Source organism: Delphinapterus leucas, chromosome 5 (genome assembly GCF_059928025.1).
Source record: "Delphinapterus leucas isolate spDelLeu-1000000601 "Yukka" chromosome 5, BTC_Dleu_Yukka2, whole genome shotgun sequence".
NCBI classification, from domain to species: Eukaryota; Metazoa; Chordata; class Mammalia; order Artiodactyla; family Monodontidae; genus Delphinapterus; species Delphinapterus leucas.
In genome coordinates this window covers 107899866-107915216 of record NC_143133.1, presented here as the reverse complement: position 1 = coordinate 107915216, position 15351 = coordinate 107899866, and the positions used below count along the sequence as shown (strand labels likewise).

General features: G+C 41.0%; 1 protein-coding gene across 6 annotated transcripts in view; it reads left to right on the top strand.

The window, feature by feature from the left end:
• The window catches only part of DCLK2 (doublecortin like kinase 2), a 157619-nt gene that overhangs the window by 113734 nt on the left and 28534 nt on the right, over window positions 1-15351 (top strand). For 3 of the 6 annotated variants that reach the window (XM_022599727.3, XM_022599725.3, XM_089911303.1), the window contains 3 exons: window positions 3105-3177; window positions 4560-4668; window positions 6299-6356. In XM_022599727.3, coding sequence (XP_022455435.1) covers window positions 3105-3177; window positions 4560-4668; window positions 6299-6356 — 240 coding nt within the window. Of the gene's footprint in view, window positions 1-3101; window positions 3178-4559; window positions 4669-6298; window positions 6357-15351 lie in introns of all 6 variants that reach the window. The other 3 variants (XM_022599726.3, XM_022599724.3, XM_089911302.1) reach the window with 1 other exon arrangement.

Below are 15351 nucleotides of genomic sequence, written 5' to 3'. Positions count from 1 at the left end.
AATAGACATTCAGGCAAGCCAGCCACTGTCCACTGCTGCTCCCGGACGTCGACAGTCCACCTCCCCCATCCCTGTAACCTAAAGGCAAGTCGTGATCAAAGGGGATCTTTCCAGTTATCTTTTGAGATCTAAAACTTTCCCCAAAATGACATTCTTCTTATCTTTATTCCATTAAGAACGTGGCTGATATGAGTTTAATTTGGATCTCTTATTCCCATGACTGACAGTTTTCAATCTAGGAAGAGTTGGATTAGAAATGGAACAGACTTCGAATGAATTATTTAGCAAAAGATCTCTTATAGCCATTGTACATTCAATAACTCAAAAGCATTTCTCTGACACTCACTTCAAGGCCCTATGCTAGGTGTTTTGAGGAAAAATACTAATAACTAATATTGAGTTATTGTTACATGTCAGTGATTGTGCTAAATGATTTTACGTGCATGAGCTAATTTTAATTCTTTAGCATATCTTTGCGCTAGCTGCTGCTCCTATCCCTATATTCAGAGCAGAAAATTAAGACTTAGGAAGTTTTAGCAACGTTTCAAAGAAAACCAAAAGATTATTGGAGACTTCCCTGGTGGCGCAGTGGTTAAGAATCCGCTTGCTAATGCAGGGGACACGGGTTCAAGCCCTGGTCTGGAGAGTTCTCACATGCCGCAGATCAACTAAGCCCGTGCGCCACAACTACTGACCCTGTGCTCTAGAGCCCACGTGCCACAACTGCTGAGCCCGCGTGTCACAACTACTGAAGCCCGTGTGCCTAGAGCCTGTGCTCCACAAGAGAAGCCACCGCAGTGAGAAGCCTGCGCACCGCAACGAAGAGTAGCCCCCGCTCACCACAAGTAGAGAAAGCCCGCGCGCAGCAACGAAAACCCAACACAGCCAAAAATAAATAAATAAATAAAGCTACTCAAAAACATTTTTAAAAAAACAAAGATTATTGGAGTTAATGTAAGTCTGAAATACATGAAAAAAAGTGGTGGGAAGCAAGTTGGACAGGTAGGTAAGGGGATGAATCACGACCTGAGTGCCATGCTGAAGACGTGTGGGTTCTGTTGCTAACGAAGACCAAATGAGTTTCTGGGATCCTAGGGGCGATGTCAGAACTATTCTTCGGAAAAGCTTCTCTGGTTATAATTGTGGAGTGGGAGAGACTGATGGAACTGAGGAGGCCTCTGGTAGAGGTGCCGAGAGAAGCCGAGGACCGACCAGGACTGGAGTAGTTTGCTGTGGCCATGAATGGAGCAGAGAATGCTGTGGTTTTCTTTTCAGCTTCCTTTTATGTTCCCTCTCTGGGGCTTGATTTTAAAAGTCTAGCTTTTAAACATCCTAGCATAGACTCCTGCTGGATTTGGAGTTGCCTTCAATTTCAGCAGAAAAAAAAAAAAAAGAATAAAACAAACAAAACTCCATTTTGAAAAACTTTGTCTACCAAATTACCTGTATTGTGAGGAAACAGTGATTGAGGAGCCAGGTGTTCATCCGGCTGCAGCGCTTTCATCAGGCTAAGGGTGGCCAGAAAGCGACCCACACGCACACCCACGTTCCTGCACGACTACTCCCCTGTCAGCGTGTAGGACACAGACACTTATGAGAGGTGTGTTTGCCCCTCAGGAGGGGGCTCATTTGGTGGCTGTCACCACTGCTTTTCCGTGGCCCTGGGTTTCCTAGCAGGACACACTGCTCCTGGTTTTACTGTCTACACAGGTGTGGTTACGTGGGACCTGAGAAAACAGCTTAATTTTTACGTGCCTCTCATTCTTGAGGCTCGTATTTTATCCCCAAAGAACTTCTGGGTGATCCTGTTTGAAGGAATGTTGTAAGTATTGGGTTTTCCTGGATTGAACCAAACGCAGCATCTGTGGGGTTCTCCACTTCACCCAGAGGAAGAGAGTGGACTCAGTGTCTCCAGCTTGTGGGCACTGTGGGAAGGGTAGGTCCCTGCCCTAGACCTGTGCTATCTGTGCTTTCATTTAGCAAGTGTGAATTAAGTAGTGTGTGCACCAGACCCTGTGCTGCACATGGAGGATGCAGGGATGAAGAAGGCACAGCTGCTCTGGGGCAGAAGCTGCCAGGATAGTTTGGGCATAGAGGCAAGCATGTAAACATACCAGCACAAAACATGCCAAAGGTGCTTCTCAGTATTTGGTAAGTCTTTTGATGTTTAAACTCCTGAAAGGAATACTTTTTTTTTTTTTTTTTGAAAGAGAAGAAAGAAAATTAAAGATGAAAGAGAAAAGTTTGAGTTTGAAAGTGTAATAGCCCTTGGAAATTAAGAAAAAATTCCATAAGCCTACAGAATAATAGAGAAAATAAATAATAAAACAAAATAGTAATAAATATATGAATAATAGTCATAATATGAGTTTTTCAGTTTACCTAAAAACTAGAGATATTTCTGTGTTAGACTGGGAACTTCAGCTTTTTGTGAAGTTGGAACCTACCTAAAAGCTTTATCTCTTGTTCCCCTCTGGTTCCTAGTAAAAAAAGCTCCTTATGATGCTTCAGAGGAATTCCTGCTGTCTTAGGGTGGCAAAGGAGTTGATTGAGCCAGGGCTGTTCTCTGGGTCCTGAAACTACAGGAGGGTGTGGAAGGTGATGCACTCCCGGACATGCGGCTGGACTTCTGAGAAGAGCTCGACCCTAGCAGGGACTCTGGTGGTCAGCCAGGGTGTGGGGAAGGGTGGGGAATGTGGGATCTGGGGACTCTGTGCTGACATTCTTTTAATTATCTATAGTTCTAAGCCTTCTTGTGCCGCTAGTAACTACCTTTTTCATGGGTGACGCCGTGAAAGTCTCCTTATTTTACATCGTTGAGATCAAAAGTAACACAGTATCAAAGAAGAGTAACATACATCAATTTTCCTGATACTAATATGAATTGAAAATACTGTATCTAAGGAAGAACTGTATTAATGGGATTGTATATAGGGAGAAAGGTGAGATGAGAAGCAAGGGGATGCTTCCTCTGTTTCTGTACCATTTTATTTTACTTTTTTTGCATTCTATTATATAAGCATTTTCTGTTCTCTTAAGGATGAGCTAGCTAAAGATTCGGAAACTTATCCTGATAAATGATGGGCACTCTCCTCTTTCAGCAGATTTCTGCACATGGCCGATCTTCTTCCAATGTAAATGGCGGGCCTGAACTTGATCGTTGCATGAGTCCTGAAGGTAGTTCTCAGCCTATGATTACTTTTTTTTTTTTTAATTATTTATTTATTATTTTTGACTGTGTTGGGTCTTCGTTTCTGTGCGAGGGCTTTCTCTAGTTGCAGCGAGCGGGGACCACTCTTCATCATGGTGTGCGGGCCTCTCACTATCGCGGCCTCTCTTGTTGCAGAGCACAGGCTCCAGACGCGCAGGCTCAGTAGTTGTGGCTCACGGGCCTAGTTGCTCTGCGGCATGTGGGATCTTCCCAGACCAGGGCTTGAACCCGTGTCCCCTGCATTGGCAGGCAGATTCTCAACCACTGCGCCACCAGGGAAGCCCTATGGTTACTTTTGTAAGGGAAGCCATCCATGTGAACTTGGTCGCCCCCCAAACCCACTTGTGCTGAATTATCTCCCTAAACAGCAATGGGATCATGACACCAGTTAGCCTGTTTAGCCTTATTGGGCAGGGGTCACATCAATATGTATAGAATCTCGTTAATTAAGCTATCCAGTTTCAGATTTTAGTCTTGGGTTTCCTTTATTTTTCCTTAATTGCAATCTGCTCACAATTCCTAAATGTAGACTTTCCTTGTTCTTAGATAACTTTAAGTGGGTTTCTTTGTTTGATGTCAGCTATGTACAGGGCACTGGGGTTACATTGTGAAAAGTGGTCGATCTTAACCACTTCCTTCTCCTGCCCCTCCCCCCTCTCCTTTTTGAGGACACTTTGAGCCAGAAATTAGCCTTAACAAGGTATACCTAAGTGGCCAGAATTTTCTTTACTAGAAAAAAAAAATATATATATATATATATATATATATTTTTTTTTTTTTCCGGTACGCGGGCCTCTCACTGTTGTGGCCTCTCCCGTTGCGGAGCACAGGCTCCGGACATGCAGGCTCAGTGACCATGGCTCACAGGCCCAGCCGCTCCGCGGCATGTGGGATCTTCCCGGACCGGGGCACGAACCCGTGTCCCCTGCATCGGCAGGCGGACTCAACCACTGCTCCACCAGGGAAGCCCTACTAGAAAATCTTGAAGAGAAAATTTCTAAGATCAAGTCCCCATCATCATCCCCTCCCCCTTTCTCCAGAGTTGACAAAAAGTTTACGGAGTTTTGGTTAGACTTCCCTTTTACCCAAAGCTAATCACTTATTTTCAGCTGATATTTCAGGGATTTGTCAGGTTTATTGATTTTGTTGGTTTCTGATTCCAACCAACAAGGCCAAAAGGAAATTGGTGGTTCAGGTGTTCTATTCAGAGAATACGCTCAGAGGATTTTCTTTAGTTTTACCACAGATTTAGAAATAACTCCACTGTGATTTATTATTTCACCAATCTGTAGGAATCAAGGTGAAATGTGATGTGTTCACTAGACTTTGTGTTTATCCTTTTTTGCAGGTGTGAATGGAAACAGGTGCTCTGAATCGTCAACTCTTCTTGAGAAGTACAAAATCGGGAAGGTTATTGGTGATGGCAACTTTGCAGTAGTCAAAGAGTGCATGGACCGGTGAGTGGGTAGTGAGGATAATCGTTTGTTCACCGACACATACGTTTCTCCTTTGGAGTTTATTCTTATCTGAATGAACGAAAGCCCTTCTTAAAGAGTCTACTCTTAGGGCTGGTGTTTTGCATGCCCACACGCAACTTGACAGGGGAAAATATATGTATACATGTAGAATATAAACCTGCTTTGTACTTTGGGAGATATATCAGGTCTCATCCATGAGCCAGAGAAAAATGGGAAAGAGTACGATTCGTTAAAAAAAAAAAAAAAATCTCCTATAGCACTTCTGTGCCAGGCTCTATTCTCAGTGCTGTACTTATAGTAAGTCATTAACCCTCTCAGCTAATAATTAATTGCATATTATCAGTAGTTCAGGATACATGAGCTCTGACTTTATTCAGTATCAGAATCAGCCAACTTTTGCTCATATTAAAATTATATTTTTGCTTGTCCAGCCTTATTTTGTTTAAGGTCCTAATTTCTCAGATGGTAACAAATCCATTCTTTTACATTCCAGGCCTTTTGTAAACAATATTAAAACTGGAAAAGACTCAGATTAGAGTCTTTGTGTTTATAGCCTGTTATTCTAGCTGTTCTAAGTGGTAATTTTTGTTGTGATGGTGGGAGATGGGTGAGGGGGAGTTTTCCAGAAAGTTCTGGTGACTACAGTTTTCTTGTTCTGCTACATCTCCAGTGAAGCTTTACTGCTCCTTATATGGTACACAAAGTAGCTCCCTGTCTTCTAAGCCCCTCTGCTTAGCTCTGGTACACAGATTGCTGCTCAAGCAACAAGCATCTAAAATATGACTTCTAAAGACTCATTAGAAATCTGAGGCAGTGTTTGGTTTCTATTATGGAAAAGCAGTTTAAATAAAAGTTATTCTTCCAAGGTCGGTCTCATCAGTGTGTACTGTGACCACCTGGCAAAAGCAGCTTGTGCTTGAGAGAACTAACCTATTCCAAGAATACCACAGTGTTCTTTCTTGAACTGCTTTCCTATTCTAAAAGATGTATTTTTGACATGTTCAGATTAAATTATACTAAAGGTGATTAAAAGTTAAATAACAACATCAGGACTCTTGTGTCAAATGAATGACATCTCTAGTACCAGATATGGACGTTTGAAGGTGTGGATAAGGTGGCACCAGATCCTAAGTGGAGTTTTGGCTGAGAAATAGAAACTGAAAGTCTAGGGACTTTCCAGTTTTGAATTATGGGCTAATTAGTGACTAATGGACTCATGTAAAGACATTGATAAAAGAAAATTTTCTGTTACTTTGATTCATTTTTCTTAATTTTATTCTGTCTCCTAAGAGAACTACTTTAGAGATTTAAGTATGGAAGAACAGCTTCTTGTCCAAGTCTGATACAACAGAATTTAAATACTTTAAATATGTGAGTTACTTAATATTGTAATGATTAATACTTATAAAAGGAGATTGACAGTGTGGCTTTGTGGGTTTTAAAAAAATCTTTTGTGGGTATTTTTCTCCCTGACCCCACTCAGCATCCTCTCTGGTGTATAGAGAAGGAAGCCACTCTTTTTTCCCTGGGTCTGTGCTGTAGAGGAAATCAGGATGGATGGTGTCTTTGATTTATGTCTTTAAATGGCCTTCCTCTGATTATTCCATAGGTCCACAGGAAAGGAGTTTGCCCTAAAGATTATAGACAAAGCCAAATGTTGTGGAAAGGTACAGTATACATAACTGTTCTGTAAAAGAAACTGAAAAAAACTTAGAGGTGTTTACTGCGGTGAAGGAATTTACGTGGTGATTTGACAAGATCGTAATAGGAATAGTCTGCTGATAGTAGCGGGGGAAACCTTATCAAGCTTTTTTTTCCCCTGCCATTTTTCAGAAACCTTAATCCTAAAACAGTAAATTGATTTGATCTCTGTCCTAACCATTGAAAAATACAAGTTCTTCTCTCTGGGAGATGTCTATATCAAAACCCAGCAACACACAAAAGGTGCCTCAAGAACTGTGAGGGTTCTGAGACTTCTCAAACTAAGAAATTAGCCTTCCAGCTTTGTAGATGTGGCAGAAGACACAAGATTCCTGGGTCAGACAAAAACTACTACTGGTGCCATAGCAGATAGCATGAGCTCCATGCTTGCACTGGTTCCCAAAGCCCACAGAAGTGATGCAGAGGGGCCCAGCTGGATGCTGTCCACACAGTGGGTTTGTGTCACAGTGGAGGACCCCCAAGCTTAGGAACCCCCCAATCTTATGAGGGGGCCACTAGCATCCTACCCAGCCTCTGCCCCAGAGGAGAGCATTATTTTTATTATCATGGTCAGGAAACAAATCGCCCTCCACCCCTGGGGGAGACCCTGTCTCTGTCTTCCAAGGATGTTTGCTATACAGACATACTTGGAAAGACAGTTTGTAACTAAAGATGATGTGGGATGTGCAGAAACACCATGGATTGTCTCCCCAAATGGATGGACTTTTTTCTCTGTCCTACTCTGAAGATGGGACTGGGAAAAAAATCAAATGATAGAACGCTGCTAGATTACTGCCATTTCAACTATGTTTGAAAGGATAAATATTCTACAATAGTGATGACAAAGACCTTTTTAGATTCCTTTCTGGCAAGTAGCGTAGCAGTTAAGAGAGCAGGCTCTAGGGCCTTCCCTAGAAGGTGGCGCAGTGGTTAAGAATCCACCTGCCAATGCAGGGGACACGGGTTCGAGCCCTAGTCTGGGAAAATCCCACATGCTGCGGAGCAACTAAGCCTGTGTGCCACAACTACTGAGCCGGCACTCTAGAGCCCGCGAGCCACAACTACTGAAGCCTGTGTGCCTAGATCCCATGCTCCGCAACAAGAGAAGCCACCGCAATGAGAAGCCCGTGCACCGCAATGAAGAGTAGCCCCTGCTCGCCGCAACTAAAGAAAGCCCACGCACAGCAACGAAGACCCAACACAGCCAAAAATAAATAAATAAATAAATTAATTGAAAAAAAGAGAAGGCTCTAGATCTCATGGTCCAACTCTGAGTTCCTCGCGCTTGTGGTGCTGAGCACTTGAAGTATGGCCAGTCTGAACTGAAATGTACTCTCAGTGTAAAACACAACAGATTTTGAAGACTTAATGCAGAAAGAAGAATTTAAGATACTTCATTAATATCTTTTGTATTTGATTACATGTTGAAATGATAATATCTTGGATATATTGGGTTAAATAAGTTATATATTTTACCTGCTTTTTATATTTTTTAACATGGCTACTAGAAAACTTAAATTTACATATGTGGATCACATTTCTATTGAACAGTACTACTCTAGAGCCAGATTGTATAAAGTTTAATCCTGGCTCTGCCTCTTTTTGCTGTACGACCTTGGAAAAATTAGTTAACCCCTCTGTGCCTCTGTTTCTTCCTATAAAATGCAGTTGTTAATAATATCGAAGGCATAGGTTATTGTGAATTAATTGAATTAAGGCATAGAAAACATGTAGAAAAGTACCAGTATATAACAAGAATTTAACACGTGTTAACTGTCAATATTATTAATATGCCAGAGGAATTCAGAAGTTATAGCTAGGAGGATTTGACGTGATAGTAGTGGTTTTATACTTATGGAACTCCTAAAACTATTCTTCATCAGACATTTACAAAATTGTGTATTTTTAACAGGAAACTTAAAATATTATGATACAGTGTTAGAAGAGTCTTCTCAGAGACCCAGAATGGAAAATCCAATAGACAAATGTGTCATATACTTTTTTTTTTTTTTACTACATTGTGACAGCTAATGAAGCAGAGTCTGTGCAAAATGCCCCCCTTTTCTTTGAATAGGGTTTTTCTAAATGTAATTTTCTTTAAATAATTCTATGTGTGTTCAGTTATTGTGCTAACAATTTTATTACATTTTCAGCTGCAAAGCCTGTCTCCATATGTAAGTAGGTGTTGCTCTTTGTATCTGGTATTGTGTGATTTAAGCAGAATGTATCATAATTTGGGGAGCCAAGTTCTAACCAACTGTATTAAAGTATTTTTTCAAAAAAGTTTAAAAATAATTGCTCTGGTAAGGATATTGTTTACATGATTAAAATTTAAGCAGCTGTCTCAGTAGTTGAAAAAAAATCTTTATGCAAAAAAATTCAGTCTGGTACACTAAGTGTTGAGGCAAATGAATAGGTCACTTCAAACATTTGGATCTTATTTTTCTTTGTTATTGAATGTCATTTTATTTTTATAATTCACGATCATATATTTATTTCCATCCTTATATTTTGCTTATTTGAACAATTATTTCCACATTGACTATATAAAATTATAATATTAAAACTTTAAAAAAAAACTGAAGGATAGTTGACTTACAATATTGTGTTAGTTTCAGTTGTACAGCAAAGTGGTTCAGTAATTTTTTCAGATTATATTTCATTATAGGTTATTATAGGATATTGAATATAATTCCCTGTGCTATACAGTAAATCCTTGTTACTTATCTGTTTTATGTAAAGTAGTTTGTATCTGTTAATCCCATACTTGTTCTAAATAGGTAGATTTTTCCACTAAAGTTTATATTTAGGAAAAAAATTGATATAGAGAATTTGCTTTTTTTTGGCAGCAGGGGCCACTCTTCATCGCGGTGCGCGGGCCTCTCACTGTTGCGGCCTCTCCTTGCAGAGCACAGGCTCCAGATGCGCAGGCTCAGTAGTTGTGGCTCACGGGCCCAGTTGCTCCGCGGCATGTGGGATCTTCCCAGGCCAGGGTTCGAACCCGTGTCCCCTGCATTGGCAGGCAGATTCTCAACCACTGTGCCACGCAGGGAAGCCCAGAATTTGCTTTTTTAAAACAAAATCTAAGGGGAGGTATTCAGCCACTCTTCGGGGGCATCGTTCGTTACCTCTGCCTTGTGGGTTGTATACAGAAAAGTAATAATGATGAAAATAATATCAGCCATTTATCAAAATGTATTATCTATCCAAAATGTATTATCTATCCATTTATCAAAATGTATTATCTGTCCAGGCTTGGACATACAGAAATTTTGCACATTATCTTTAATGACTTGCAAAACAGATGTACTGATTTTACAGATAAAGAAACAGAAATTCAAATTAAATAGCTTCCCAAAAGTCACACAGAAGCAGAGCAGTGATTGGACCTTTGGGCTAGTTGGTTGCACAGCCAGTCTACACTGGCCAATCTACCATGATCCCTCTCCAAGTTCAACTTACGCATTTGTTCCTATAATAAGAACCTGGGAAAAATTCTTAACCTCCGGTTTTCTGTTTGCTTTTCTGTAATGTACAAGATTAATTCACTTGTTTACCTAACATTTGACGTTTGTGCAAGATACTGTGCTAGGAATAAGGTAATTTAACAATACCAGTTACGTAAAAGTGTTATGGGAGTTCAGGGTAGCACATGAGAGAGAAGTAGGCGCTCAGTGGAGATGCCTTAGAGCAAGAAGCATTCGAGCTGGATTTGAGCAGTAGGTACGGCTTGAGTAGGCAGTAATGACAGAAAAGCTTTTGAGGCGGCCAGCGCAGCCTGAGTAGAGGCCCAGAAGATGGAAAGCATGTTGGGTTCTTCCAAGTAGGAAGTTTTCTTTTTCTTTTTAAAAAATATTTATTTATTTATTATTTATTTATTTTTGCTGTGCTGAGTCTTCATTGCGGTACACGGGATCTTCATTGCAGCATGCGGACTCTTAGTTGCAGCATACAAACTCTTAGTTGCGGCATGCATGCAGGATCTAGTTCCCTGACCAGGGTTCGAACCTGGGCCCCCTGCCCTGGGAGTGTGGGCCACTGGACCACCAGGAAAGTCCCTCAGTAGGAGATTTTCTTAAATTGATTTATAATGTTGTGTTAGTTTCTGGTTTACAGCAAAGAGATTCAGTTATACATATGTATTTTTTTTCATATTCTTTATCATTATAGGTTATTACAAGATATTGAATATACAGTAGTTCCCTGTGCTATATAGTAGGGCCTGGTTGTTTATCTACTGGTTTGGCCAAAAAGTTCATTCGGTTACTGAATATGTTGTTCAGTAAAGTTCTTCGTGAAAATGTGTCTTTTATTTTTACTTTAAACCAAACAAAGTTTCTGGCCAACCCAGTATTTTATATGTAGTAGCTTGTATCTGTTAATCCCAAACTCCTAATTTATCCCTCTACCACCCCCTTTCCCCTTTGGTAACCATAAGTTTGTTTTCTATACTGCGAGTCTGTTTCTGTTTTGTAGATACGTTCATTTGTGTCATATTTTAGATTCCACATGTAAGTGATATCATATGGTATTTGTCTTTTTCTGTCTGACTTCACTTAGTATGATAATCTCTAGGTCCATCCATGTTGCTGCAAATGGCATTATTTCATTCTTTTTATGGCTGAGTAATATTCCCTTGTATATATGTACCACATTTTCTTTATCCATTCATTTTTTGATGGATGTTTAGGTTGCTTCCATGTCTTGGAAGTGCTGCTTTGAACACTGGGCTGCATTATCCTTTCAAATTAGAGTTTTCTCTGGATATATGCCCAGGAGTAGGATTGCTGGATCATACGGTAACTCTATTTTTAGTTTTTTAAGGAACCTCCATACTGTTCTCTGTAGTAGCTGCACCAATTTAAATTCCCACCAACAGTGTATGAGGGTTCCCTTTTCTTGACACCCTCTCCAGCATTTATTATTTGTAGACTTTTTAATGATGGCCATTCTGACTGATGTGAAGTGATACCTGAATGTAGTTTTGATTTGCGTTTCTCTGATAATTAGCGATGTTGAGCATCCCTTCATGTACCTATTGGCCATCTGTATGTCTTCTTTGGAGAAATGTCTGTTTAGGTCTTCTGCCCATGTTTTGACTGGGTTGTTTGTTATTTTGTTATTGAGTTGTATGAGCTGTTTATATATTTTGGAAATTAAATCCTCATTGGTCGCATCATTTTTGCAGATATTTTCTCCCAGTCTGTAGGTTGTCTTTTTGTTTAGTTTATGGTTTCCTTTGCTGTGCAAAAGCTTATAAGTTTAATCAGGTCCCATTTGTTTATTTTTGCTTTTATTTCTATTGCCTTGGGAGACTGACCTAAGAAAACATTGCTATTATTAATGTCAGAGAATGTTTTGCCTGTGTTCTCTTCTGGGAGTTTTATGGTGTCCTGTCTTATATTTAAGTCTTTAAGCCATTTTGAGTTTATTTTTGTGTATGTTGTGAAGGAGTGTTGTAACTTTATTGATTTACATGCCACGTAGGAGATTTTTGCAAGATCTACCTTGGGGCCAAATTTAAGGAGGCTTTTGAGAAGGCTATGGTGTTTGTAAATTTAAGAATTCTTCCAAGTTTGGTATTCTAAATAATATTCATTCTAAATATTTATTGAATTCCCATAGTGTATGAAGCCCTGAGCTTTCTGTTGTGGTGCTTAGAAGTGGTCCTTCCTTCTCTTCCCGGAGTTCTGCATTCATTATCTACATGACATGGGTCCAGGCAGGACATAAATCCAAATGTATATTGTATTAGTTTCCTGAGGCTGTTGGAATAAATTACCACAAACTTACTGGCTTATAATGGAAATTTATTTTCTCACAGTTCTGGCGGCTAAGTCTGAAATGCACACTCCCTCTGGAAGCTTTAGGGGAGAATCTGTACCTTGATTCTAAGTAGCTTCTAGTGGCTGACAGTATTCCTTGGCTTGTGGCCACATCACTCCAAACCCTGCCTCCGCCTTCACCTCCCTCTCTTCTGTGTGTCTGTTTTTCCTCTTTTGTCTGTGAAATCTCCCTCTGTCTCATAAAGACACTTGTGATGGCACCCAGATAATCCACTGTTATCTCTTCGTTGCAGTATCTTTAATCACATCTCCAAAGACATTTTTTCAAATACAGTAATATTAACAAGTTCCAGGCATTAAGGCTTGGTAACTTTGTGTGGCCGTTATTCAACCAACCACACTCATCTACCGCAGAAATTACATGTAGTGATCTGAGCATCTCATCTCTCTCACTGCATGATCCTCAGCAGTACTCACCCCACAATATATATACCAGCTGTAAAGCCACTGTTGACCGAGGGCAGGCATGATGTGTTTATGTCTTCCGCTTTCTTGAGCACTTCTGAACAAACTGTGCTAGTTGCTGGAGGGCGAGGTAAACAGAAAGCTCCAGGACAGCAGGGTGAGGGCTGTGGTTGGAGCAGAGCGCAGGGGCACTGAGAACAAATTCGAGGGGCTCCTAACCCAGTCACAGTTGAGCAGGGGAGGCCACCTGGAGGAGGTGAGGTCTCATGTGGTGCTGAGGGGTAAATAGGAGTTCACCAAGAAGCCGGGAAAGAGAGCTCCAGACAAAACCGCCTGTGCAAGTGCCTGGAGGTCTAGATAAGAGATTGGCAAAAGGGATAAAATGGGAATGGATATATCCCGAGGCTATTGAGAAGGCTGACCTGGCAGGGATCGGTGGTGATTGATTGGCTGTGCAGGAGGATGCAGGAAGGAGGGTCCAGGTGGAATTCCTGTCTGCTCTGGGCAGCCAGGTTCATTCAGTGAGACAAAGGACACAGGAGGGAAGGACTGGAGACAAGATGATTCGTTTGGTTTGAGAGAGCTGTTTATTCCGTGAATCTGTTTCTCTCTGGCTGTCTCTCTCTCTCTCTCTTTTGTCAGTTAAAAACCACCCTGGCCAAGGATAGGGCGGTATCCTTTGCCAAGTGAGCAGTTTTCTTTGTCATTTACTCTCACATACAAAACCATGGAACACCGCCATGAAATGATTCATGTGTAAATTATTTGGAGTTAGAATCATGAATCACTTAACATAAATAATGGTAGATGACTGAATAATGCAAGTTCAGTGCAGTTCAAGACAAAAGTGATGTTCACGTTGTATTTAAAAATATTTCCCTGGAAAATGTAACCTAGAGAGCATTTTTATATATTAGAAACAAAGATTACATACGGGTTGCATAAGAAATAGGAAGATAACGTTTGTAAAGATTTTTGTGCATTGTTTTGTTTTGCTTCTGAGGATGGTTTACGTTAAAAAGAGGATTGTTCCTTCAAAGACGTATTTACATGCATCGTCAGAGGTTGGGAAACAAAGGCTAATAGCTCCCACATCCCAGCAAAAACCTTCACTATGTGCATAGAATACTAGCCATTGTTGAGTAGCATACAGTAAGCCGAGATAATAAATAATGGTGGAGAAAATGTTGCAATATTCACTTAATGTTTGAAATGTAACACTGCCCAGAGGCCCTGGGAGAAGTTCCACAATGCGTCTCAGAAGACTCTCTATTGTGCCTTTTAATGAAAAAGATAACTTGGGGGAGGTGTAGTCTCCGTATGTGGTAGACTCCTTATTTTAGCTCCAATTTGAGCGAATTCTTGGGGTACTGGTGATGGGGATTATTTTACATGTCACTCTAAATTAGCATCACAGACAGAGCCCCTGAAGAGAGGTAAATTTATAGACTCTCCCAACCTGGGGGAAATGGGGAGGAGGGAGGAGAACTGACGTGATAGTTCCACTTAGCTTAAAAATCAAACACCCATTTTACTACCATGTCGTCTCGGCTTCATACAGAGTGAAATAAACTCATTTGGTTGCCTTTACATGTTCACAAAGGTACATCCGCCTCTGCTTGTTACTGTGATTAAGGACATGGTTGGCACAGATGAGCCAAAGGCTTCTAAACAGGTGTACAAATGTGGAGGGTTTGCTGCATCTTTCCTTTGTCTCTGTGGCCACGAGGAGTTGGCTGCACAGCTGCTTCCCTTGGGAGGGGACCAGGGCTCTGTTGCTGCCTACTGCTGCTGCCCTGTGGGACTGGAACCACGTAGGGGGCCCTGTGGCCTCCCAGCTGTGGTTGGCTAGGTTCTGAGAACCACTGTTCTTCCCTGTCTGCTGACCCCAAAGCCAGTCTAAGTCTTCCCAGCCCTGCTCATTAATGGGCATAGATTCTCTTCCTGTACAGAGCCTGGTGTGGTTCTGCCTTGACTCCCAAGTTGGTGTGAGACTACCTCTAGTTCCTATCTTTTCAAGGAATTGAATAGTTTCAGCTTTGCAGCTATCATTTTGAAAAATTACAACTTTGACTAAAGCCTCCCCCTTTGAAAGCTGATATTGTACAGTACAAAAAATTTGGACTGGGATGTCAGGACCCTAGGTGTGCACCCCGCCTCCAAGGACTGTTCTAAGGATGAGCGTTAAGACATTACACAAGTACCTTGCACAGCGACTGACAGATAGTGACTAGATTCCTAGATCATGTTGGTTCTTTTCTTTCCCCCATGTTGGTTCAGCATTTGCACCGTCATCTTCCAACATTTACCGAGTGACTACCTGGACAAACACAGTGCATTCAATGCTCGAGAAACACCACCCACCACGAGCAGCAGCCAGCAACAGATTTTCTCTGAACGTTAGTTATTCATCTGTTATAATTCATACTTCCACCTGTTGTCGAAAAGCATTTGAGATGGCTTTGAGTAAAAATACATGTATACATGGATGCATGAAGATGAGAGGAACCATAAATGGTATCCTGAACTAGAGATAATTATCTTACTACTGCAGCAGAACACTGAAATTCATGAGAGCAAAGGAGGCAAAAGGGGCGGTAAGAGGGAAGCGCGCGCGCACACACACACACACACACGAACATATAACATGAATATATGCATATAGGTGTATTGAATATTTAGGTAGCAAATGATAGCTCTTATAAGGTAA